The sequence below is a fragment of the Polyodon spathula genome, chromosome 25 (assembly GCF_017654505.1).
Source record: "Polyodon spathula isolate WHYD16114869_AA chromosome 25, ASM1765450v1, whole genome shotgun sequence".
Classification (NCBI taxonomy): domain Eukaryota; kingdom Metazoa; phylum Chordata; class Actinopteri; order Acipenseriformes; family Polyodontidae; genus Polyodon; species Polyodon spathula.
The window spans coordinates 22,948,942-22,974,604 of record NC_054558.1 but is presented as its reverse complement, the minus strand read 5'-3'; the positions used below and the strand labels follow the sequence as shown (position 1 = coordinate 22,974,604).

At 42.7% G+C, this 25,663-nt stretch overlaps 2 protein-coding genes across 12 annotated transcripts in view; one reads left to right on the top strand and one right to left on the bottom strand.

Moving 5' to 3' along the window:
- Positions 1-67: 67 nt before the first annotated feature.
- Positions 68-19,529, bottom strand: tango2 (transport and golgi organization 2 homolog (Drosophila)). Of its 5 annotated transcripts, XM_041227797.1 has the most exons (11): positions 19,432-19,520; positions 17,182-17,258; positions 14,522-14,645; positions 11,821-11,909; positions 9,227-9,346; positions 7,430-7,544; positions 5,947-6,017; positions 4,983-5,130; positions 4,506-4,610; positions 3,763-3,879; positions 68-2,161 (listed from the first exon to the last, which is right to left on the bottom strand). In XM_041227797.1, exons 3-11 carry the CDS (start codon positions 14,575-14,577, stop codon positions 2,128-2,130), a joined length of 855 nt encoding a protein of 284 aa, XP_041083731.1. In that variant the 5' UTR covers positions 14,578-14,645; positions 17,182-17,258; positions 19,432-19,520; the 3' UTR covers positions 68-2,127. The 5 variants fall into 5 exon arrangements, with proteins under 5 accessions (XP_041083731.1, XP_041083730.1, XP_041083733.1 ...); XM_041227796.1 differs by lacking the exon at positions 17,182-17,258 and having other exon boundaries at positions 19,432-19,529; XM_041227799.1 differs by lacking the exon at positions 17,182-17,258 and having other exon boundaries at positions 5,947-6,014; positions 19,432-19,529.
- Positions 19,530-20,113: 584 nt separating this feature from the next.
- Positions 20,114-25,663, top strand: part of LOC121299762 (armadillo repeat protein deleted in velo-cardio-facial syndrome homolog) — a 114,857-nt gene continuing 109,307 nt past the window's right edge. For 4 of the 7 annotated variants that reach the window (XM_041227785.1, XM_041227786.1, XM_041227787.1 and 1 more), the window contains exon 1: positions 20,114-21,075. The gene's annotated coding sequence lies outside the window, so the exon portion shown is untranslated. The remainder of the gene's footprint in view (positions 21,076-25,663) is intronic. The other 3 variants (XM_041227790.1, XM_041227793.1, XM_041227788.1) reach the window with 1 other exon arrangement.

Sequence of the window (25,663 nt, the reverse complement as noted above, 5' to 3'; positions counted from 1 at the left end):
AAGAATAGCCACTGCTGCTGGATAGATCAAGAGGAAGCAGGGAAAAAATACAATGACAAGACATACACAGCACTGAATGTTTTATTAGGGTTATTGTGCTTTCAGATGCCGTGGTAGCAACAGACATCCTGTACTTACATACAGTGCATTACTATTATTATTATTATTATTATTATTATTATTATTATTATTATTATTATTATTATTATTATTATTCATCACAGCTTTTGTAAAAGCAGAATAGAAAAACAATTAGGAATATAAACACACAGTTAAAACTATTGCCAGTTTTCTATAAATGCTTAAAAAAAATAAATAAAATACTTTTACCCATGAGTATGGTACTGAGACCCCTGAACCTGCCAGCCTGCAAATCTGGGGCATACCAACAGGGAGAGAGAAGGGAACTGGGGCAGACCAACAGGGAGAGAGAAGGAAACTGGGCACTAACCATGACACCCCAACCCACACAGCCCTAACCCAGTGCTAAGACAGAACCTGGTTTTTCTGCAGCAATAGCAGTATGTTAATCCATTTACTTAAAAAAAAAAAAAGCATCACATTTAGTAGTGGGTTGAATACGTTGTGAATCCTTCAAGTCTATAAAAAAATCATAAAAACTCTATTTTAAAAGTGGTTTAAATACATTTTTCTTCCAATACAAATCTTTCTTTATCATTTGCGAATGTTTCGCACACCAATACCCACATCAATGTTTCTTTCTTACCTTCTAATCTAAAAAAAAGGACACGTGTCATTCGCAGCACCCACAGTGGAAACAGAAAAAGTGACTTCTCTCCTATGACGTCAGTGGTGTCCTGCAGGTGGATGAAGAGGCTGGTGGAGGCGTTGTTCTCAAGAAGCTGCTGCAATAAATACTGACACCAGAGGGCAGTGTCCTAAGATCCTAAAATGCAAAGCCCACTTCTCCCATCACTGTTCAGTCATTGGCTCGAATGCAGTCTTTAAAATTTCAGAATTCATCACCTCTTTGCATTAACTTGTTGGGGAGCTGCCACAATTGAATCTGTTTTTGTTGCTACAGGATTGCACTGGGTAGGCAGCAGGATTAACACATCACATAGTGGAGACACTGTGCAGATCCGAGCTACAGCACCAGGATTAACTGTTTGATCAAGCTGCAATCAGCGATCACAGTGCAATGCTATTATCCAATGCGTCTTCTCCCAGTTCACAGCATCAACACAGGTGATATGCAGTCTAGTCAGTCCGGTACACACTGAAGCATTAGGCTTGCGCAGTGTCTTGGTAAACGTTGGCAACCCCAGAATAAACAGGCTACAGCTTTGCAAGTTAAAACCAGAAAACCAAACAGCAAGAAGCATCCCTGCATGGAAATGAACAGCAGCAGCAGGTCTGGATGCAATCAAGGTCACTACCGTCTTCAGCAAAAAATAATAATTAAAAACAACTGTCTGTACAATTCATATTCCAAGTCTGTTAGTATTGGATTGCACTCGAGAAGGTGCAATCTTTGCACTAGCGCAACACCTTAGGAAATCTGCGTGAAACAAATGATTTTATTTTACAATATTAGAGAGATGTATCTTCAGTGTTAATCTAAATGAATCAATATAATCCAGTCCTCGTCTAGGGCATTTCTTGTTAATTATGTATGGCTATATCACTTGATAAAGCTACATTCTAGCAACCTGTATTTCCATGAGAAGTGTGCATCTATCACCACTGTGGTGTATACACACATATATACAGTATTTACAACAATGATTTAAAACTAAGAATGAACCACAATTACGCACTCAGAGATGGTATTTGACACATGCATAGCTAAGATTTGAAAAGAGACAAAGTACAGTAGTTTTGTTTTCTGCTTTTAATCTGAAATGAGCTCTGACACAGTACAGTGTTCCCTAATGGCTGATCAGTCTGTGTTAAACAAATAACAATGAGAGGTGGTGCTTTGAGCAGCAGAGAAAACTATACGCCCACTAGAAACAGTGATCAGAGTGTACTGGGCCAAAGCAGTACGACACGCTTGTTAAGAACACTTTGACAAACAACAACGTGGACTGGGAAAGAGTAACTGTGCTCCAGTGCTGCTGGTGTGATGCGAGGGCTGCATTCAGCTGAGGCAGTGCAAACTGCTCAGTTCTGTTCCAGAATGGGTTTCATCTTTAATCTAAAAAAGAGATGATAGAGATGCTGAATCAGGCTGAAGCTGCGCGAAGGTCAGAACTGCACTTAACCTCCAAATGGGAGAAAAGAAGAGAACATTGAAAAATGATGATAGATCAGTGACTCAAGCGACTGACACCTGGAAATAATACCCATTGCAATGAGCAGGAAGCATTTAATATGGGTGCTTTGCTAACATATGACTGGAGAGGCAACGATTAAAACGTCCGATGCCGTGAGAGGAGCTCAGAAACGAGAAGCTCAAGAGAAGGCCGGGAGAATGTCGGAATGCCAGAATGCATTTGGCTCCACGTTGAACCACGCGTCTGGAGCATGCACCCCCATTCACCCTCTCCAAGACTCTTAATTAAAACACTGCCGCTGGGTATGGAATCCATTTCATCTTCAGTAACCTGCTCTTCACAAGCACATGCAGCACTTCACATCATACCTATGCATGGAATCTCAGTGTAGGTGGAGAGTGTTGAGGAGGCAGGTATAGCACTAAACATACAGGGTCACTTTACAATGCTGGTGTGGAGCAAAGCAACCCTGAATCATCTGCAGGACCCCACCTGCCAAAAGCGTCCCTGTGAAAATGCTGTGTGACTGCTTATATATGTGTATATGTGTGTGTGTGTGTGTGTGTGTGTGTATGTGTGTATATATATATATCAATCAGATAAGCATCATCTACTGTGCTAAGGCACATTTATAACCCACAGTGGAAAGCTTAGTCAAAGCTTACTTTTGCCCTCTTGTTGGTACTTCCATATGTCAAGTTTAATTGTTGTGCTGTGAACTGATAAAGTGGCCAACTGACTTCATAGCAACCAGCCTGCGAAACACATGCACAGAGACCTTACAGCCAAAACTAAAACACAATCAGGATGTTTCAGCTCCTGTCATGGCCAGTGTCAGGGTGCATGAAGGGGTCTATTAATGTTAAAATCAGGTTGTAAATTGGATTGCAGGGGTCACATCTTGGCATCTCCCGGATTACAGCTGTGTGTTTATTTATCGCCACGTTTTTCTTTTTTTTTAACCCTTTGCAAAGTGTTTGCTAGCTACTTGGTTTGTTAGATAAATATTGCCACAATACTGCTGCAGATGCGATTATGTGCCGGCAATGTCTTCTGCCCTCACTGACAAGCTGTGCTGTAACCTTTAGACAGTGGGGAACATAATTAGTGCTTTCAAGAATCCAGGGACAATCTAATGTGCAGAAGGGAGGAGAACTTGAGAGTGAGATCCCTACCAAGGCATTAATAATAAGATGCACCATCTCCTCTGCGGTGGGGAACCTGCTTATACAGCTTTACTGAAGCATGAGGAGCGCAACACAAAGACCTAGTGACTGGTCTGGCTGAAGCACCAAGCTGCTTCTAGCTTTGGTAATCTTAATATCTCTTCATTCAATAGATTTGAACTGCAGTGTGATGGCAATGCAAAAAAAAATCATCTGAAATCCTGTAAGTTTATTTGACATAAAGCTGTTGGTTGGTTGTTTTTTTTTTTTTTTTTAATGAAACACGTTTTCACTTTCATTCTGAAAAACACGCAGAGAAATGTTCCCCAGTCTAAAGGACAACAGCGTGGTCTTACTGGAGGAGTGTGAACTGGAAAGAGCTCATTTTCCACTGGTTCACGTCAGAGTGCAGCATGGTGCGCTCTGTGAAAGAGACGTGCCCCGTTCCATCGATGAGGATAATAGTGTTGGTCCTGCAAGAGACAGAACACAGGGGTTAAAACACATTCCATAACCCACTGTAATGATCTACACAGCGGGGGAAACTATCCCATCCCATCCCAGCCAAGCCCAGCCCAGCCCACCCCATGTCATCACATCGCAGCCCATCCCAGCTTCACTGACAGTGTCCTTCATGAACAAGCATCTCAGGGCGCTTTGCCAGGAATATAACAAACTGAAGAGCTCTAAACTGCTTGTTAGTAACAGCCTGCCAGAGAACAGGAGGTGGGTTTTATTGAATTTTTTTTCACCATCAGTCGGAAGCCCAGAAATTGTAAAGTTAGGAGGTCAGAGTATAAACATTTCAAACCTGCTCTAAGTGTATCTGCCCTTATAAAAGTCTAGCACAGTACTCTTGCAGTTTTGCTTTTCCCATGGTTACACTACACATTCACCACAGTTTACCCCGGTTTGCAGGTCTTATTAAGATGCTTTATCATACCTCACTATTCTTTACAATGCTTGCCCATGCTTTCACTATGCTTTATTACACTTTGCTGTGTTTCTGCTAGGGAACACTTTTATAAGGATGGCCAGACTGACATAGGGTTCAGGAGTCGTGGTGCTTGTTAATGAAGCAGTAACAAGGCCCTCTCACCTTGTACCATAGCCCTGGCAGCGCACACACACAGCACTGTACTCCCTCAGAATCGGGCGGATATAATCCTGACCCTGCTTCTCGATTGCCTCGTCTGGTAATTGTCTGTGGAAAAATGTAAATAAAATAATAATCAACATTTACCATCTATAGCTAAGATTAGTAGCTGAATAAGTCTATGAAGTTCAAAGCAGGCAGCTACAGCACAACTGGTTTCACACTGCCGAAGGTAACATTAAATAATCCGATAGGTCTTTGTGAAAACCAGACGCTAAAGAACCAAACACGGTTTTAGAGTAAAACGGCTGAGATTGAATTAGTCATCTGGTACTTGACTGTACAGTTCAAACATACGAACAGCAATGTGAAGTTGTTACACACTCACCTATAAAGTCATTGTTTCAGTAAGTTCGCTTCATCAGTATCGCCCCACAGATTTTCAAAATCAACAGCACCCCACATGGGTTCTAGACTCACGGTTCCTGATTGTTCATGACGTCTAGCAGCTCGTGCACCAGGCTGTCAGGAGCCAGGTCCCGGGACAGCACCTCACTGAAGAGCTGCTTGCCGTGCTGGAGCTTCTTCCATGGAGTCTCCAGCAAAGAGTTGCTGAGCCCATAAATACCTGCGGGGGGCATCACAACACCATTATACACCATGCAGACAAGAGCGTGCTCTAGAGGGATTAGCAATGCCCCCGACAGCCAAGGAAATAACCAATCGCCACAGTCAAGCCACCTGCAGTCATTTCAGCTGACTCAGCAGCTCCTGTTTTCAGTATTGCATTAGGCAGGCTACTCTACAGCTTCCCCCTTCGTGTCTTCTTATATATTTCAATTGGCCTAAGCTATTATATTATTTCTTACAGACGCATTGATTTTTGTGGTGGTGCTGTTACAGTTGTACTGGTTTGTAATGTCACTTTGGGCTAGGCTATTCACACAAAACAGAGTCCGCTCCAGTTCATGGGAAATGTATTTCACACAGGTTTCTTTCATATGAAAATGTTTTTCTTGAAACTTCCCAAGCTGTGTTTTTGAAAACTGTATTGAGAATGTCTTAATGTTTATATTTTTTCTTAAATATTTTTGGCTCAGCGACATGACATTTAACTCGCAGCCTCCAAAAGCGTCCCTCTGATACTCAGTGCTCAGCATATAGCTTTTTATCATTTTCAAATGGTCATTGCTGTACAATGTTCCTCTGGCAGCCAACTGATCACATGCTACACATGTACCACCTTTAGCTTCAGCTTTTCACCCTTTAAAAATGTGCAACTAATATATTTATTAACTATGTAAACACAACACAGACTGAACAGATAACTGTTATATGTTAAATACAGTGGTTACTGTGATAAACTACGGACTGCCAGGTAAACACACACACACGTAAACACAAGTGGCTGAATCAGCTCATAATATTCTAGAAAAACACAAACCTGGTTTCAAGTAAATGGGTTCTGGGTCTCCTCTGTTTCCGTAATAACAAAATGTATCTTCTTTTGGCCTGCTTCAAAAGAGACAAAACATCTGTGAACATCTCCTACGAGAAGGCTGCTACCTGCAAGTTACCAAGCAGCCCTACTTCTGTTCTTCAAACACTAAAGACTGAATGAGGCTTGATTCAGCTTGCTCCATATCAGCATTAGCACAATGCATACAATAGCAAAACGAGGAAACGGCGAGTCCCTGTTGAAAGTCTTTACTGTTTAGATCAGGCTTGGTAACTTTATTGCGTGTGTTTCTCCTGTCTGAAAAAATATCGATCTGGGGCAAACAGCTCTGAGGATGCAGCCCATGTTGTTCAAGAGCTTGTGCAGTTTTGTGCGCCATTGTGATTATTCATTAGTCCGCACAGTGTTGTGATCTGTAATGGGCTTTGCCTTGGCTTCCTTTGACAGCTGGAAGAAGTTCTCAAGGTTTGGCTCCGATAGATAAATGTGTAACTGCTTGTTCTGCACCATATCTCTCCTTTTTAATTACTGCAAAGTCCACAGCACATTCCTTAAGGATCGGAGGACGGCTTTACTGTTACTGCGTCTCCATTCAACATTTTAAATCAATAAATCATATCTGTGAATTCGTCAAGGGATTAAAGTATTAGATTTGCAGGAAATATTTTTATTTTGCTGGAACAACTGGAACAATAATAATAATAATAATAATAATAATAATAATAATAATAATAATAATAATCACAGCCCGACGAGTGGAGTTTTTTTTCTTCTTCTCTTCCTCACAGTTGTGATTTCTTTAGAGCATTAAGAAGCAAGAAGTGCAAGGAACACCACAAGACAGCAGCAAAGCCTCAAGCTGCCCCGACAGTCCCGATCACACAATCTCAGTACCTGACATTACCGCTTGCTGTTCGCTTCATCTGAACACTAAAGCAAGGTTATTAGTCAGGGGTGAAAGGTGAGCAACGCCATCAAGGGACAGACTAAGAGCCATTTAGCTATGTCCACCCAGGATAAAACTGTGACTGTCTGTGTTGGACTGGGTCAAGGAAGGAGACCAATTCCAATAGGAGAGGCCACAGCAATCACTGGCATGGGCTTCATCAGAGCATAAAGAAACACAATGGAAAACAATAATCAGCTACAATGTATCTTCAATTTCTCCAAGCAGTTTGTCTTTTTAAAAAGCTTTCCTAAATAAGCAATAGCCACACACAAGAAACTTTCCCCTGAAACGCATCATCTTCTGTGCTGGAAATACTTTGATAGGCGCATTTTTAGAAGGCTTTTTTTTCTTTTTTATTTCGAAACGTCATTCACAGGGGTTAGGGCAAGCAGCCCCACAACCTCTGCGTCCAACAAACAAACAATAAAACCCCTTGCCTGCTGAACTTGGGTTAAAAGAGGCTGTGCTGGGAGTGGAATCTAGACCTTGCCATTCATTCACGTTTAGGGGAATACTCACTTGAAATCTGCTGTTATCAAGTTAAAGCCATTGTACAAGTGCCCTTCAGAAGAGACTTTCTTCAGGTAAGAGAAGCTATCCAGGCTCTCGGTCAGGAAGTTTGAAACCAGACTGCCTAGGTGACAAAGTAATAAATACAGTCATTATTATTATTATTAAAGCAAAAGGTTGTAACAGCCAGGCTGCTCTCGCCAACACAAAAACATGGGGGGAGTCAATTAAAGAGAATTAATCACAGTGGAGTTGGAAATGAGTGCATGGCACCTTTCCTGTTGAAAACAGTGGATTGTGTATGGGCAGTCACACAAAAGGCTGACCTCTCCCTCCTAGCCTGGCCTTAGAACTTCACGAAGCATGAGAAGCACAGAGCCTGGACTCATGCCGAAGCTACCAGCCACCCCTAAGTTTATCCAGCTGTGAACCCACACCTCCTATAACACGCGAGGTCAGCAAGGCTGATTTACTCCCACCATGGATGGAAGAGCCACCGAAAGGCTTTCAACTTGTGAAGGTCAGACCTCTACTTAATCACCAGAGTCAGCTTCCTCTGGCTACAGCCAGATGTTCATCTCCAGAAGTGTCTGGGGTTAGTCAGTACAGGGCAAGCTGGTCACTTCAGCTGCTTGTAGTTACACAGCTACTGCACTTCCACAAGTGTAAAAGCAGGGTAATAGAAACTCAACACAACATTTTGAGGGAGGTTGGGGGCTAGCAAAAGCACTAAATAGCAGCTTGCATTAGACTTTTTCATCAAAAGGAAAAACTTCAATATTGAAATGTTATGGTTATGCTATTTACAAACAACTGTACGATTGCTCTTATATTCTACCCTCTCTCTCCAGGTCTCCGATCATCTCTGTAAGCAGCCTAACTAAAGCATTAGGAGAAAGCATTACCTGCTCATACTGTTTTAAACACTGTGATCATTGCTAAGCCACTGACATCCTTTTGCTTGCACTAAAACTTGTTTTTCTTCTACTTTTTCTTGCCTGCTATAGCACCTGGCAACCAGCCCACAGGTTTCCAAGTTACTTAGCATTTACAAAGGGCCTGCACTCCCGCGAGACTACAAAGCAAACACCTGCACACACGCCTTTTAAAAAATGCTGCCATCACATAACTCCAGGCTCCAAGGCTTGTTGCTTCAGGGCGTTTCTTATCTGTGAGACGCAGCTGAAGAACCACTGCTAGTGAGATGCAGTCGAGCATCTGTTTGTAGGCAGCAAATACTGACACAGTAGGGGTTTGAAACAGAAGTGCATTTAATTCGGTTTTCAGACAGAGGCAAAAGGGGAAAAAAACACAAACCATTGGAATGAGCCTCTGACCTTGTAATTTAATGTGGTCTGCAGAGTGACGGGGGATGTGGGTAAGAGAGGCTGCATTGTTGCCATGCTGTACTGCCCAGCCACATTAAAAACATGTTGTGTTTCCAGGTTCATAGCGAGTTTACTCAAAGGGTAAGGATCCTCAATTGACTTTATTCTAGTGGTTCATTACGCTCTCTGTATCTTTGTATGAGGTCTGCAGTCACTCTGACTGGGCCCTGTTGAATTACTGAAATCCTGCATGTAGTCTGTGATCAGGGTGCTAGACCAGCTGGAGTGTCTTTATATTAGCAAGCGTCAGCACCGTCTAGTAAACCCCAATTCTGAACTGAGCTTCCTATTGCTGGGAATACAGACTAGATTAAACAATCTGGCTGATCTAGCCTATGCTACATATGTCTATGGCAGTGGCGTCAGGTTGTTTGCAGGCTGGCATACTAGGAGAAGCAGGCCGGGTGGCAGTACTTACCTCTCCCCTGGGCGTCACGGTTGATCTTGGGTTGCAGGTAGTTAGTCAGAGCAGCAAGCTTCCCTCGTTTACTGATTCCCAGCCAGGTCCCTCCTTCCTTCCCCTTCTCCATGTCCAGCCCTGCAGTGGGGGGGGGAGGGGGGGGTAATATTGGGGCTTTACTGCCTCCATCTGCCTTTACAAGAGCATTCCTGCTTTCAGAAGTTACAGCACGGCTGGGTCAGGCTATTCACATGTACATTATGCATGTACAAGCCCAGGTACAGACTGGTCAAAATACTGCAAGCCTGTATCCCCATTAAAACAATAATGTGTATGTGTGTGTGTGTGTTTGTGTGTGTGTCCGATGAGTGCATCTAGTCAGTTTTTAAGGTTCACTAGGATGCTATGACTAAAATATATCCAACAGACTACAAAACAGAAAAAAAGGACAGTTATCTTCTAGTGAATCTGCAGTGGGCGCTACACCACCCTTCTTTGACGCATGCCTCTACCTCAGACTGCTAGGTGATCAGAGCTTTCTGACAAGGGGAGAAACAAGGGGAATGCAATCTCTAAACCTTTCTAATGAACTCAAAGCTATGCAATGTGAAGTGCTGAGGGGGCTCGTGCTTCTGGGAGCACCTGAAGAACACACCTCCTGAATCAGAAACACAGCGGCGAAACAAAGAGCTTAAAGAGACAAGATGATCTCCCAGCGCTGAGAGAGAGCAGTAACACAAGGGTCGCAGAAGCAGCCTCTCTGAGCCTGCACTAAAAATAAACCAACACGTCACGACGCATTGACTCTGTGCAGAAGCAGCAGTAGGGTGAGTCTCTGTCATCTCCGAGTGCTAGTATGGTATGCTCCTAAAGTTAACAAAAAAACATGTTACAATTAAGCAAAGTGTACGCTGGGAAACATCACCGTGAGTCACATGTTCGCTGACCCTCTCCTGGCAAGAGCCAAAGGCAAGATGATTGCAGAAGCATGTTTTAACTGCATGCTCAGCGATTCTGGCACACTGTGTCACAGTTCACAAGAAATGGACTGGAAGGTCCTCCACCACGTATAAATGACTTCAGTTCAGCTGCTATCAGTCTATAAAAGGGGGGCCTGTTCCTGGAGGTCCTCCTGCTGCTTGATCCTCATAACAGGACTGCTGTTTCTGGAGCCAATGTCTTTACAGAGTTACGATTCACCAAGACGGGAATTAACTTTACAGGACTGGGTTCAGAGCTGGAACTGCACATCCAGTTCTTTACCATTTCTCTACACATGGGATCCTCTTCACTCGTCCCAGAGTCGCACAAGGAGTGATCCATCCTTGTCTTTGGCAATAAACATGGCCATTGATGCATTAAAGACAACTTTTCACCAAGAAAAAAATAAATCAGTTATTGATGAACAATTGGCACCTGTGTGCTTCTTCTAAACAGGGAGCAAAGGACAATCGATTCCTGTAATTAATCTGATTGAGAACCAGAGCAAAACAATCAGCCAATTAGAGTTCATTTACTGCGGCCGGCCTCAGAAACATCCCTTAAATGAAGAGCTGTCTGACCGATGTTTAGCAGTAATGAAAAAGGGAAGGTTTCTTTCTTTATTTCTTTCTACTCTGTGGTCTCCGCGGTAACCTGCACCCCATGGCCTAGAAAACACTAATTTCACAAATTTCAGAAATATGACGAGCGAAGGAAAACAAAAAACACAAAATAAACCAATGCAGGACTAAAACAGCTCCGATTCAGCTCAGCCACTCTGACTACAATGAGATTGCAATTTACCATGAGCTCCGATTCAGCTCAGCCACTCTGACTACAATGAGATTGCAATTTACCATGAGCTCTGATTCAGCTCAGCCACTCTGACTACAATGAGATTGCAATATACCATGAGCTCTGATTCAGCTCAGCCACTCTGACTACAATGAGATTGTAATTGTTAGATTAGGGGGCATGGTTACTCCCAACTAAGTCACGTCGTGATTCAGGCTGAGGTACCTCTATACATTAGATGTATATACAGCAACATCGCTAATTTTCTCGAGTCATAATTTATGAAGAAATTCAGTAACATTACACTTGTGTGTTTAACACTCGTGGTAATGGACAAGAGCCATTGTCAGTAAGATCACTCCAGACCTTACACTTATTTTCTGTCCCTAACATTTTCCCATGTGAATTCCTGGAAAGAAAATTAACACAACGGACAAAGGCACACGTAAGGTTGTTTACAAAATAAATATCCACACACATATTTATAAAATGTTTGACTGTCAAAAATTTTAAAATATAACGTAAGGGACGATTCCCTACCTCAGTGTACATGTGCTTCACATGGTGAGTAATGATGCAAGACCAGTCATTACTACATTTGACCATCCATCCAGGGTCCATTATATTATATATATATATATATATATATATATATATATATATATATATATATATATATATATATATAGATATATATATATATATATATATATACACACACACACACACACACACACACACACACACACACACACACACACACACACACACACACACACACACACACGCACACACTTCATTACCAGTGCACGTCTAAGGATCAGGCGTGCCCTTACCACTGAGAATCTCGTTGCCATTCCCCCAGAAATCTGCTACCTTGGATGGCCTGTGATATAATTCATCTCTATTGGCAGCCAAGATGAGCCTGAAAGACAAAACAAGAAACAAACAAACAAAGGCTTAAAAGCAAGAGGGGCCTTTTACTAATTCATTCTCTTTCTGCTTTCTGTGTTCTGAATTTATAGTCACGGTGTCTACATAATCATTCTCACAGGGCTCATAATAAAGGCCTTTCGTGTGCCAACTTCAAGATAACGCAGCCTTGAGAACACTTCGCTGCATATCCAGTAAGAGAAATCATTACAACAGCACTGTAGAACTTGCAATGGGGCTGGCTGTGTACAGGAAGGGGGGGGGGGGTTGTGTCCCAACAGCTAAAACTACCTTCCTTTGAGGAATGCTAACCTACCTAGTAAACAGATATCAGGGAATTGAGTGTAGCGTACAACATCAATACTGAGTGTAGCGTACAATATCAATACTGAGTGTAGCGTACAATATCAATACTGAGTGTAGCGTACAATATCACTGGGATACGTTGGAATGCTGGAATGGTGTTTGCCAATTTTTGAGGGTACTGGAAGGAAGCAATCTTTGTAAACCATCACCGAAAAAAAATAAAAATTGGGACTGGGGGCAAGCATGACTGCTAACAGGAGACCACAGAGCCCAGCGCTGCCTGCAGAGAGTTTGCACAGAGCTACTTCTCATTGCAATCAACTGGACTGTATGGAAAGCATATCATCTATATTATCATCAGAAGGACGGCCCTTGTTCAGTCCCGACAACGCAGATACTAGCCGAGGGAGAAGTACCTCCAGTTAGATTTCCAACTCCAGGGAGCACATGCTGTCATTATGCAAATTCATTATGCTAATCATTTGGCTCATCACTTAACATCAAGCAGCAAATCACTGGGCTAACCTCAGCACTGCTCTAGCCCACCGCATCAGTATTCACATTGACATTATTCACAAATAGTGGGGAGTAGCCCTTGCCATGAACTTTTCAAGGTTTTCAACCTGAGAGTCAGATTGGTACAGAAAAGCATATTACATATTATAACAGTTCATGGTTTTTAATGTACCACACACCTTATAAGATATACAGTTTTCATCCATGCAGGGTGATTGTGCTCCTGATACAAGTTCGTATGTACTGTGCAGAGCTGTCACTTACAGTATGCAGTGTGACAGACACGATGCTGACCGACAGAAAGGCTAAAGCAGCTGCCCCTAACATGTTATTAAAGCAAGGGCTGCTAATGAGCAATTGACACCACTGTAGAGAGCGCCTCCCCAATATTACACACGCGTGTCACTGACTGGAATGACAGCACACATTCCCCAGCATGTAAAGGAAATTAACAAATTAATAAAAAAACTATTTAACAACACAATTAAACCACTGAACAAGGGGTCAGAGCAACTCAAATTTAAACAAGCACGCCGACTCCCCTGTGAATAAATCCCCACACACTGACAGGTACGGACTGCGATGTGGTGATTCACAGCAGCATTACGACTTCAGCCTTCGGATTGGATTCCCAGGCCTGGGTGCAGAATAAATTCCTGTGGCAGGAGTGTGGAAAGGTCTGCTGATGTTCCCAGTCACACTGAGAGCTTGAGATTGTGCTGGCCAAGCCCACTCATGGACAAGAACACGAGCACTGTGGACCTTGAAAATCACCAGTAATGACATGTGCTCGACAGCGCTTTAAAAAGAGAAACGCAGTGGAAACGTGCCCCTCCACCCCAAACCTTTCCATGACCCCATTCTGAGGACCCCTCAAACGTATTAAACAGACTCCAAGATCGAAATGATACTAGAATGCGATTTCTTGCCATCTTCTCCTGCCAGGCCCCCTTTGGAAATGAGACGCATGTCTCAAGGGCTCTATCCTGGTGAAATAAATACACCTGAAATGTGAATACTGTAGAAGCTGAATACGGTTGAGCATGCAGCGTTAAAGATATACAGCACACAGAAACTCACCACAGTTATGAAATCAGCAGTGCTTGTTACATTCAAGATAAGCAGGCTCTTTATTCAGTTTCCACCTGCACAATGGGTTTGTGAGAAAAAGACTCACATTTAACCGTGGGAAAGGTTAGGAAAATGAGCCTCGTAACCTTGCGCTCGACAGGAAAAGCCTTATTAACATAGACCCCGTGAATATGACCACTGAGAAGCAGGAACAGTGCTGCTCTAACCTTCACTGCCTACCCTTCTCATGCCCTTGCACAGTTAGGTTGTCATTATTATTATTTTTTTTGTTCTCTGAAATCGACCTTGTTTCAAGGAATGCAGAACTTTTCAGCTCGCTGCAACAATGACGTCTGTATGCTTTTGATTTCAATGGCACTTGGCAGTGCTGACCAGTACCTTGACAAGCCCCAGAACGCAGGTTAGCCCGACGCACTGCTAATGCAAATGCAGCAATTCTGTTGCCATTTATACTTGTGTTTTTGTGATGTGATGTACTTGAAGCAAATGATCTGCTGAGTGCTTGTTACCATGGAGCGGGACAGCACTGTTGTTTTAGCAAATCAGCACAGAGCTACGGTCATATCAGGGCCAGAAAAGCAAGCAAAATAACAGCGTGTTAGGTAGCTGTACCCGGGCCGAGGTGAATCCCACAGCAAAACCTTGGAAAGCTGTAACAGCCTCGATTATTACAGCTTCACACTACTGTACCTGTATGCATTTTTGGATGCAGGACGGGGATCGAACTTAAAGAAGATGATACACATGGGGGGTCGCTGGCAGGAAAGCTTCAGATCTTAGTAACAGAGTCACTGCAGGGTCATGCTGGAGGGGTCTGCAAAGAAAAGAAGGCAGGGTTAGGACCACCCCCAGATCCAGGAAGCTCTCAATCCCTGTCGGGCTTCGGGACCCTGCTGGTAACATGAGGAGGGCCTGATATTATTACAAACACGGGCGCTGTCTTCCACTGCCGTGCTGCTGCAGACTCTGCCAGCCTTGTTAAGAACAGGGGAGCACATTTTGTGTGGAAGAATTACAGCTGACCCACACGGACCAGCGAGTTTTGTCGACAGCCATAAATGAATTGCAGCTGCATCTCCCTTAGCCCACTGGCACTGACCAAATTAAACTCATATATTTGAGAGTGGAGACATGGGCACAGTTTACTACCGAGTCTGCCTGTCAGAAACCAGCAGACTTTATTAGGGAGCCATGAAAATGTTATTTGATTAAATATCCTCTAAACGTTAAAGCGCGAGTTTACTTCCATTAAAATAAATAATATACAGCAATTAAAACGATACGTGACAAGTGTGGGATGTATTGGTTTAATCTGAGGACGTCTGGTATGGGCTGACACAGTAAATGCACACAGCAGCGTGCCTCACTTATTCTTTATTATCAAGTGGAAAAGACTGAGCAACAGTAAGCAATTTAGTTCCTGTCGAGCCCATAATAATGAATTAAATAGAGAAGCAGTAAAAAAATGGATTTGCCATCATATACCTGTATGCTCAGAATTGTTTATGGTATCTCACTCAATGATAGACAGTATCCCCTATACTATACTACAGTCAGGGTCAATTCCTGTTTTACATTCCAATTCCATTTCTGTTTCCAAAAAACTTGTCTGAATTCCAAACCGTCATTTTCTAGGAACTAATCCTGGCAATCCAATAACATGCAGCACGACCTTGTTAAAACAACCCTTAAGAGATCAATCGCTGTAAGGGCACCGAGCAATACCAACACTGTACGACAGCACTGAAATAAGCTCTTGCATGTCTACTTCAAGCACGTCCACAAAGATGCAATTTGCTCAAATCTTTTACTTTCAACTCTGATTCTCAATTAACAATCCCTCTGCAAATCTGGCCTATATTCTGCCCTATGGGCAAATCCCAGTTGTCCCACCCAAAGTAAATGCCTGTAATTGCCCACAGTTGAACATTTGGCCCAACATCTTAAAGGCAATAACCCCATGGCTTCTGGCCTTACCCCTGTAGTAAAGGAACTGCATTGCAGAACACTGAAGTCTATCACAAGATTAAACTGAAACCCTGTTGAAATTCGGAAAACAAAAAGGTTGTGTTGTGTTCCACTGAAATATTCTTTGCCTGTCCCCCACTTTCTACTGTGATTCTCTTCCAAGTCTAGAATCGCACAGTGTGCTTCACAGAGCTCCCCTTGGACTGCAGTTTCAGTGCTGGCCTGCGTGCTACTGCACTCTCACCTCTCCGGAATTCAAATCTCTGAAATCTATCAGTGACTAAATAGTTTGACTGAAAAAGAAAGAACATTGGGATCTTTCCCAGTGCTCCGCAGCGGTGTACAGTGGTGAAAGCACAACATTCCTCAAGCCCTTAAAAGCAGTGCTAAGCAAACCTTTCTTTAATCTTGTTGCCTCATATTTGCTTTAGCAGCATTGTCATCACTGCCCCCCCTCCCATTTTCTTTTGGTTGTATACTTTTTTATACTTCAATTTAAAAGTATTTCCTGTGTGAACGGTTACACAGAAACTTGCATGACTTGTCCTTCAACTATCTGCACATCAAAACTGAATTACAAAATCAAGCAAAGAACCAAAAGATCTTCAAAAAACAAAGACCAGTGTTAATAAGAAGCAGGAAAACTCACCTGAAACGCTTGGATGAGCGCCCCTTTAACACAGTACAACACATAACCTCTTGAACTGGTTTCACAAGCGTTACTCACCTTGGAGGCTGTGGCTGTACATCTCGATCACAAGGTGATTGGAATAAGAATACCAAAGAGAGAGAGATCACAGAACTGTGTGTAAATACACTGACAGAGTTACGAAAGGAAGGGGAGACCTTGTGCTGGATCGAACGGCAGTGTCAAGATTACTACAGCCCCTGTACCTTCAAACCCCGACATCAAAACCTCATGCACTTAGTCTCTTTTAAGCTGAATTAAAAATTAATGGCCCCACTAAAGCAAACAGGCTCTCCAGTTATAAAAGCAGCAACCCAGCGCTCAAGGGAGCCTTCCCGTTCATCCTTCTTTTAAAAAACATCTGTTAACAGGAGCCCTGGGACTGGCTGAATTTATAAAAGGAAAATAAAGAATCTAATAAAAGCTATGCCTGAAACTCCTCCTACCCAACAGCATGCATCTCTCAGGGTCGGGGTTCGAGTACCTGCACTTCAAGACGCCTTATTTTGTACCTGTTTTAAAAAACAGTATTTTAATTCAGAAGGACAGAGTTTAGTAGAAATCCACTCAGCAAGGCTACATGATTAAAGGATTAACGTGGTATTTTGTTCCATTTTGTTTTAATGGAAGAGAATTGGATTGACAGACTGCTACTGTACCTAGAACTGCTTTGTGGAATTGGCCTGTTTCTTACCTCCTGCTAGCAACGATCTCTGGTCGTCTCCCTTCAGTTCTGTTGAAGATATTTGACTTCTTTGCTTGTATTTTATCCTTCAATGAGGAACAAGTTATTAGACGCCTCAAAGACAGCACTATAGACAGATGAAAAGTTACTAACGCTTCCTGGTATTTTGTGTCTCAGTTGTGAAATTCACTCCAATGGTCTAGCTGCTTTCAGATCATGTGCATGCTTGCTGGTATTTTGTGTCTCAGTTGTGAAATTCACTCCAATGGTCAAGCTGCTATCAGATCATGTGCACTACAGAGGGTACCAGTTTATCTACAGTAGCATCTCACTGGATCTATTTGCATATTCATAATTAACAAGACCTCAAAGTTAAGATTCTCAGCACAAAGTGGGACTGTAACAGTGTTACTGTAATAAAGCTAAGAAATTGAATTTGAATGAAAATTAAAGAGACGTCCAAGTTAGCAATAAATAAATAATTAAATAAATAAAAAGACGATTACTTCAGCAAAAAAAAGTATTTCAACATATAAAAAAACTCCTGCTGCGTGGCAAGCAGCATCAGAATCTGAGTGAGCTGCTCAGCTTTGCTCTTTGTCCACAATGGGCTTCTAGACAGAAACCCTGTGTGGTACAGCAGGTTGTCCAGAATAGACTAGATTTATCAGCTCTTTCACTCTGAACTCAGCAGTTTAACACACGCTGTACTCTGCACTGCACTGGTGGGAAAAACAGCTCAACTCTATCCAGCACAAATGACAAAAACACACTCAAAGCTGCTACTTTTCTGTAAATGTCACAGTCATCTTCCTATGTCTTTTTACACCACTCTCACATATTAACCTTTCTGTGCACTCAGAAGTTTACACCCCAGTTTGTTTATATTCTCCAATGGCTAGTTTAGTTCCGCGTGACACAAGCGTCACTCTGACCCTATCCAGACAGTTACAGTGTGATTCTACTGTACCACTCAAAGAGTGAGTTGCTAGAAGGCTCCTTGTAAGAATTATAATAGAATTGAAAAAATAAAACGTTGCACACCCGTCAGTAGAAAAGATCTTCTATTTTCTCCGGTGACTCGGAATGTAATTTAAAATGACATTAAAACTGCCAATCGATTCTCTCGACGACTGGAAACCCCATGACACCTTTCACAGCACAGCGCCCGATGCTTCCCACATTACACTGGCACCTCCGCCATGCCAAGACCTGTGCCACTTAAGAGAAGACCTCGATCACACCGACTGAAGGGTTCGTTGTATTGTTACAAGAAGCTATCACACGTGACCTCGCTTTGGGAGTCAGTATTTAATCGTGCGTTCACACAAAACATCACTTTATCACGCCAAGGTCGTGTGAACCCACAGGCAGCGACTGCTGTCTATATTACTTTCCAATTCTAACGTGTCGGGCACTTGCGAGGTTAAAACTGATTTTTAAAAAATCTAGAAATAAGACACAATGCAATGAAACAAAAAGTAACCCCCCCCCGGTCTACTGAACAGATCTAACCAGTGAGCACCTCCATTAATCACTATGCTGAATACAGTCTAGAATAAATTTCCGCAGTCAGAGACGATAGAGGTCACCAGCTGTTTGGTGTTCAGCACACACGTTCCTGTTTTAATTAAACGGTGTTAGCATTGAAACGCTTTTACTAACATAAACAACCTTGCATTTACTGTGCTGGTGTCTCCTCTGCTTTTGGAGGAACTCCACTCTGTATAGGTGGTCTGTGTTTACAGTTAGCGCGGCGGCTCGGTCAGAAATGCTTTCTGCTGGTACACTATTTTTACTGATGCCGTGACAAGATGAAGGGCTGATATTTGCGAGTATAGTTGCCAAGGTCGCAGTGAAAGTCTGTTTAGTACTAGTAGGGACACTTTAGTAAAGATTGTGCGAGACAGTTGATAATCATGCAAAGATGTCTTCTACTCGCACCAAAACAGTATTACTTCACGCAGACATCACTGTCTTCTCTAAACACGTACCGTGTTCAGCTTGTTTGATAACTCGATTACACATCTGAAACACATGCTAGTGCCCGTCCCTCCGTTACATTATTAAACGAGTACCTCCCGAAAGCAAAGCGAGCACCCTGCACCCTGCACCCTACACCCTACACCCTACACCCTGCACCCTGCACCCTGCACCCTGTCCTGTAACTGCACAGCGCAGCTCGTTCCTGGGATGCAGCTCCTGTGTACTCTACAGCGTTTCTCTTGATGGAAATGAAAGATGTTTGTTTTTACTCACGGCTGCAACAACACGCTCTTTACCGATGGATGCAAATAACACCACACATGTGAGCGGCTTGTTTCTTAACATTACAGCAACGTGCATTCTCATTGGCTGCGGGGCAAGGGTTAGGCCACGCCCCTTTACTCCCGCCCCCTTGGCAAGGGGCGTATTCTGCAGAATGAGCAGTCGCTATACAGTACTGGAAAAATAATTATAACATCACTACTTTACTACAGCTACTACTACTAATAACATATAAACTACATCTAACGATATTAAAATCGGGTTTCTTAGTACTGTGACGCAGAACGCGGAGATTAAGCTTAATTTGTCCAATTATAAAACCAGCCTTCAGAAAACAACAATTCCGTTCCAGACAATAGCACAGTTAGTACATTAAAACAAACAAAGGTCCTTGCTATAGCAGAAATAATTATCAAAGATTATAAACACAAGCTGTAATATATATATATATAATTGAAGCAGATGCTACCTGAATTAATGACGCCACAAACCTGATCCAGAATGGCATTTGATGTACCCAATGAAAAACGCTGTGCGCAATTAAACCAATAGAGTGACTGCAAAACGACCCAATGGAAATAAAAACTACCTTCCAGCCAACCAATAACGTTTAGCTGCTAGGGTACACGGGAGGACGGGAGGAAAGTATTGCTTTTTCTCAAGCGTCAGATTTATTTTTCTGTGCGGCTGGATGTACAGCTGACCGCAGAAAGGGGGAGGGAGCTGTCGCTTAAAAAACCAAACCAACATTAACCCAGGGATCCAACATTCATCTTGTTTTGCCCTGTCGCTTTTATCAGCGTGTGTCTCAAGTTTCCTCAGGGCAGCTGACCCCGGGAGGACTTTGTTTTCATGGAGTAGGTGGTGTAGGCGGGGAAAGGAGGCATGGTCCTTTAAATATACAAAACATCCTAATCCACAAAGAAGAGAACAACGCCACGACAAGATTTCTTCTTCTTCTTTTTTTTTTTTTTTTTGCAGAGCATTTTGGTGCATTTCTCATGCATTGTTTTGAGAAAATACCCGCAGCATAGAATAAAAAACAGAACAAAAAACACAATTAAAAAAATGAAAAAACAATTTACTGGATTGTTATAGAGAGAGAGAGAGAGAGAGAGAGAGAGAGAGAGAGAGATACGATATATAGGTATTTCTAGCGGTGCTGTAGATAATTAACGTCATTGAAAGCGTGCAGCAATCAAGAAAATAAATAACTTATTGAGCCATACTGATCACACCGTTTACTCAACTGCTTTTTTTTATTTTGACTGTTTTGCAGGGAAGAAGTCAAGTCAGATTTATTTATTTTTTCTTCTCCTTGCTTGGAAGTTGATTAAATAAATGCTTTCAACGGCTGATGCGTCTGAAGATGACAACGTTTGATCGGACTGACTGACTCGTGTAAAGAAGATCGCCGTTTTTGACTGTGTTTACAGCAAACTGGACAATACAGCGCGGAGGTAACCAGCCTTGCATTTGCACGATAGCGAGGAGGGGGTCGAACCACAGAAAGTGTTTATGCAAAGTTAACAAAAGGCTGCAGCTATCGATCTGTTTGCAGCCTTGATCCAGAAGAGTTTTATAACCCGCCTTCTGCATCCTGGCAAGAAACTCATCCAAACGCAGAACAAAAAGGTATGAATTCTATATATTTCTATATATTGTGAACAATGGGGAGTCGATATTGTCATGGAGATGGTCGCGGGCGCACGGCATGTGATGAAAGTTGCGTCAGCCTGGCTGGCAATGAAAGGGTTACTTCACTGTACTCGTACAACAAAAACACTGCCTGGTTGTAAATTGTTAACCCACGTGTTTCTACAGCGGTTAAAAATAAGGAAATTAAATCTCTGCACATTTCTGAAAAGCATATAGAACGCATCCGGTGTGGAGATCTGTTTGGCTTTCTCTGTGTTTTAAAGGATTGCCACCTGATGTATCATTGAACACGAGCCTTAAATATGAATCGGTTAGTATCCCCACTAAAATGAGGGTTATGCATGTTGAGTTGAGCAACAGTCAATGCAAACACCGCCGTGCGTCTGTGTCGTGACTGTGTTCAGAAGGGGCTTGGATGCAAAGCTGCACTGTGTCCCGATGTGTAAAGGGTTGCTTGCAACATGTGTTGTTATTTTGTTGCAACCCGTTGTATTGGAATGGGGACACAATGTAGCCTCCCTGTCATCTGGATTGTGTTCTAGAGTTGTTTCCACGCTTTGTTGCTGTATGTGTGCTGCGTTAACGATGAACTTGGGTAATGAAGCTTTGCAACGTGTAAACCAAGACACTGTTTGATGTAGAGGCGCTAAGCGCGCTGTATCAGTTGCCTTCCTCCCTTCCAGAGACGCTGGGTTTTATTATATATGTAAGTGTAATTAGTTGTTAATATGTGGATTGAATTAATTGCGGCATGCGCTCAACAGAACAGGCAGGAGATGAAAAGTGGCGGTGACTGCAATACATTCACAGCATTTTTCTAATTGAACTCATTCTGTCCATTCTGTTTCTTTTTCTACCGTGTGAACAAACGCTGATACAGCCCCTTTGAAGATAGCAAACCAGGGTGCATTGAGCTAAGACCCCCTGTACATAATTCTTAATCGCAGCGAGGTGCACGAAACGGGGATGACCTGCGCATCTCAATTGTCAGTTTCCTCGCGTTACTTGTCACTCTCAAGGTTATGTTAAGAAGAACTTTTTGGTTTTTTTTGGGGGTTTTTTTGAGGCTTTGATAATAAACCCCAGAGTAAAAGGTGAAACAGTATTTGCATATGGGCATGGTCGCTAGAGGTCGTGTCCTCCTTGTTTTTTTTTGCATCTTCAATGCTGATGCTCATGTAAACATTCTGGTAAAGTACAAGAGACCCCTTAATTTCCTCTGTAGGTTTGCCTTGTAACACAGATCTGGAGGCTGGATAATACCAAGCAGTCATATAAATACTGCAGCTAGAGCTTGAAACCTCAGTGTGACCTGGCTAGAATATCAGCTCTGGTTACATTGCTGCATATGGGAGATACCTATCTGTCTATCTATCCACCCATCCCATATATTCTTTTAACACCTTTTAGATGCTCTTTGCCAACATTACGCATGCCACGTCCTGCCCACGTTGACACCTGCCTGGCACCTCAGCCACTTGGTCTGCATGTCAGCAACCACACTTGGAGGACACTCCTTCCAAGAGCTTGGTCTGCTTGAGTCTAATGACCCAGTGTTCATGAGCAGTGAATTAATGCGCAGCCTCTATTTTATGCTTTGCTATTGAAAGTTGCATTGAGGTACCGTTTTGCTAACGATTTTGACATTTTCTTAATGCGAAAAGCAACACATACATTGAAAGTATCTGTGCAGTATATCGCTGTTGAACCGTGTCCACTGCTTTTGTTGGCCTCATTAAAACCTCCTGCCCCTCTTCTAAAAGTAACAGTGCACCAGATTGAGTCCTTGGTGTGTGCTGGGAGCACGCAAGGCAGGTGTAACGAGATAATTTCAAAATAACAGCAGCCGGACCAAGAGGCTGAACTAAAGTGCAGCGTGCTGTGCACCCTTACATTGTCCTGCAAGCATGACCCACGCCTGCCTTGGAGGGACTGCCTTCTTTGGGTGTGGAGCAGCAGTTCAGCCTCCTTACGCATGTCATGTTTGGTTTTGTTGTCCTCGGCTCTCCTCTTTGAGAATGGCAGCAAAAGTGTAGAATTACAGATGAATGATTTTATAGAAGGACATGGATGCTTCCTTTTCATTCATATCCGTATGTTATAGAACAAATGTAGCTGATTTTCAGATTCCAGACTGTTGTTTCCTGCCAGTCAGGTGCGATTTATAATTGTTTGATTTTCTCCCCAGAGAGAACGCTGCTGTTACCAGCCTGTGCAGTATTCAGAAACAGAGGCAGATTAGGTTCACCTCGATTCTTTGTGTTCATTCTTCAGAGAGAGCCTGGGTTTCATTGTGGTGATATTTACAGCATGTGGCTTATGTTTTTAAGTTTGGTTTGACAGACCTTTACTGACCTGGTACTGAGAATGTGTGCAATTATATATATGTATATTTTAAATTCCTACCTTTTAACACCAGAGACGACAATACCTTATTTGTTCATTAAAACCCCGTATTGTTCCGAGACGTGCGTAATGAAGCTCAAGGTGAAAAGCAACAGGCTTGTTTATTTGTGCGTGGGAGTTGGCAACACAATAGGAACTGTGCGATGCTGACAGTGTTGGCAGGGCTTGAAGGTGTTTCATTGTAATGGATCTGGTAGAGAAGGAAAGCAGCATCGCATTCCCTGTGATCTGCAAAGCAGGTGCTTCAAGGCTTTAACTGTTCACGTGCCAGGGCATGCGGAACACAAATAACCTTGACACCGGCACAGTGAAAGCCTGCACTGCTAAGCCCTTTCGATTGCTCCAGTGGGGTAAGACACAGACACTGGTTTGGATCCAGTTTATTGCCAGGGATTGAAATAAGACTCCCATTGCATAGCAGTTTGACCAATTCCTGGTTTTACTATGAGATTAATAAGGCACTCATTTAGGCAACATCCAAACTGTGCAATTTCAAATGGGGTAGAAAAGCAAAGAATAATCCTGGATTCTTAAACAAAAGAAAACCCTGTTTGGCTTGATGAAAGTAATGGTGTAATTCAAACGCTGGCTAGCAGTTCTTGCCTCTGTTTTGTGCAGTGGATTCGGAAATAAGAATTGGCAGCTTGAGCTAAGGGTTCGGGAAATGCAAACTGGAAAAGGGACAAGTAGAAGCAGTGCTTGCCAGTGACGCAGGATGTACATTGACTTTAATGAAGAGGGAGGTCATTTTCTAAATCTGTTCAGAATTGCAGTAATTTGCCTTGATGTACTGAGCCCTGGCACTCGATCCCAACATCCCGCAGAGAAAAAAGAATTTCTGACATGTAACCCCTGTAAACTTTAAACCATGAACCTCCTAGTTTTAGTCAATGTGTTTCCAGTCAGATCCTGGCTCGTTCCTAAGCTTTGTCTCGGCATTGTATTGTCTGTAGTGTTTGCAGTGCTGTAACTGTACAGCAGGCAATGTTATTTTTGCAAACACCATGAACAAACAAGCTGAAACTATTGAACCAGCCATTATGAAGAGAGGAGGACCCACAGTCAGGTTGATATTGAATTTGTAATGTAAAGGTTTTACTGTAAACCTAGACTGCTACAGCTTGAAGGCTTGAGGATAGTTTACATGCAGCAGGATATTGACACCTTGAAGGTTTGAGGATAGTATACATGCAGCAAATTTATAAAGACTAAGGTGTCTGCAACTAGGCGGTCGTCAATACTTTGAACTGACCTTTTGAAGGCCTCCTTGGCTTCCCACACTGGTGAGCGTTTGTGCTTATGTGCTGGAGCTGTGGCGAGTACCTCCTTCTCTTCAGCGCTTTTGAAGCGCTGAAGCAGTGATAGAACAGTGTGTGTCTCGTGAGGGCAGGTTCCTGGGCTCCGCAGCGTTGGATATTTTCTCTTGAGGTTGCACTGTTTTCTTACATTGGAATGTGATATTTCACATCACAACCACATCTGCCATGTTTATAAAGGGAGGGTGTGAATTCATTATGAACATGACAGAATTTTAAAAAAATAATAAAAAACATGCTCCCGAAAAACCTCTTGATCCGTATTTACCTTTTAAAAAAAACCTTTCAATTCTTACCTGCAGAAATCCCTGAGTTAGGAATAGCGTCCTTCAAATCTGGAGGGGAAACCTCTGGCAGCACGGGTTGAAAGGGATACGCTTCAGTAATAAATGACAGAGCGCTTGCATGCTGTAGTAAACGCACACACCAGCAGATTGTGTATCGATCCAAAACTGTTTAATTCTACACACACACACACACACACGCACATTGATCACTGTAGTGCGAGGTGTATTCAGATACAATGCAATGTAAACTGAAATCATTTTTGATGTTGCAGCGGTTTGAAAACATTACCATTGGAAACTCGTCATGCAGTACAGTAATAAGGGCCATACTCTCAAAGTATTGACCTCTGCAAAGTTTATCTGTAACAAAAACTGCTGGTACTGAACTGGCAAGGGGTGCATATACAGTAGAATCTCTTTAATTGAACCTCCTTAGATTGGTTTGAAACCAGTGTTGAAATGATGTGTTCATGATGTATTTACTGGTGTAGTGTTTGGCCGTGCATTAACACAGCTGGCTGGGGGCCTGCCCTGGACGGATTGTGTCCTGGGATA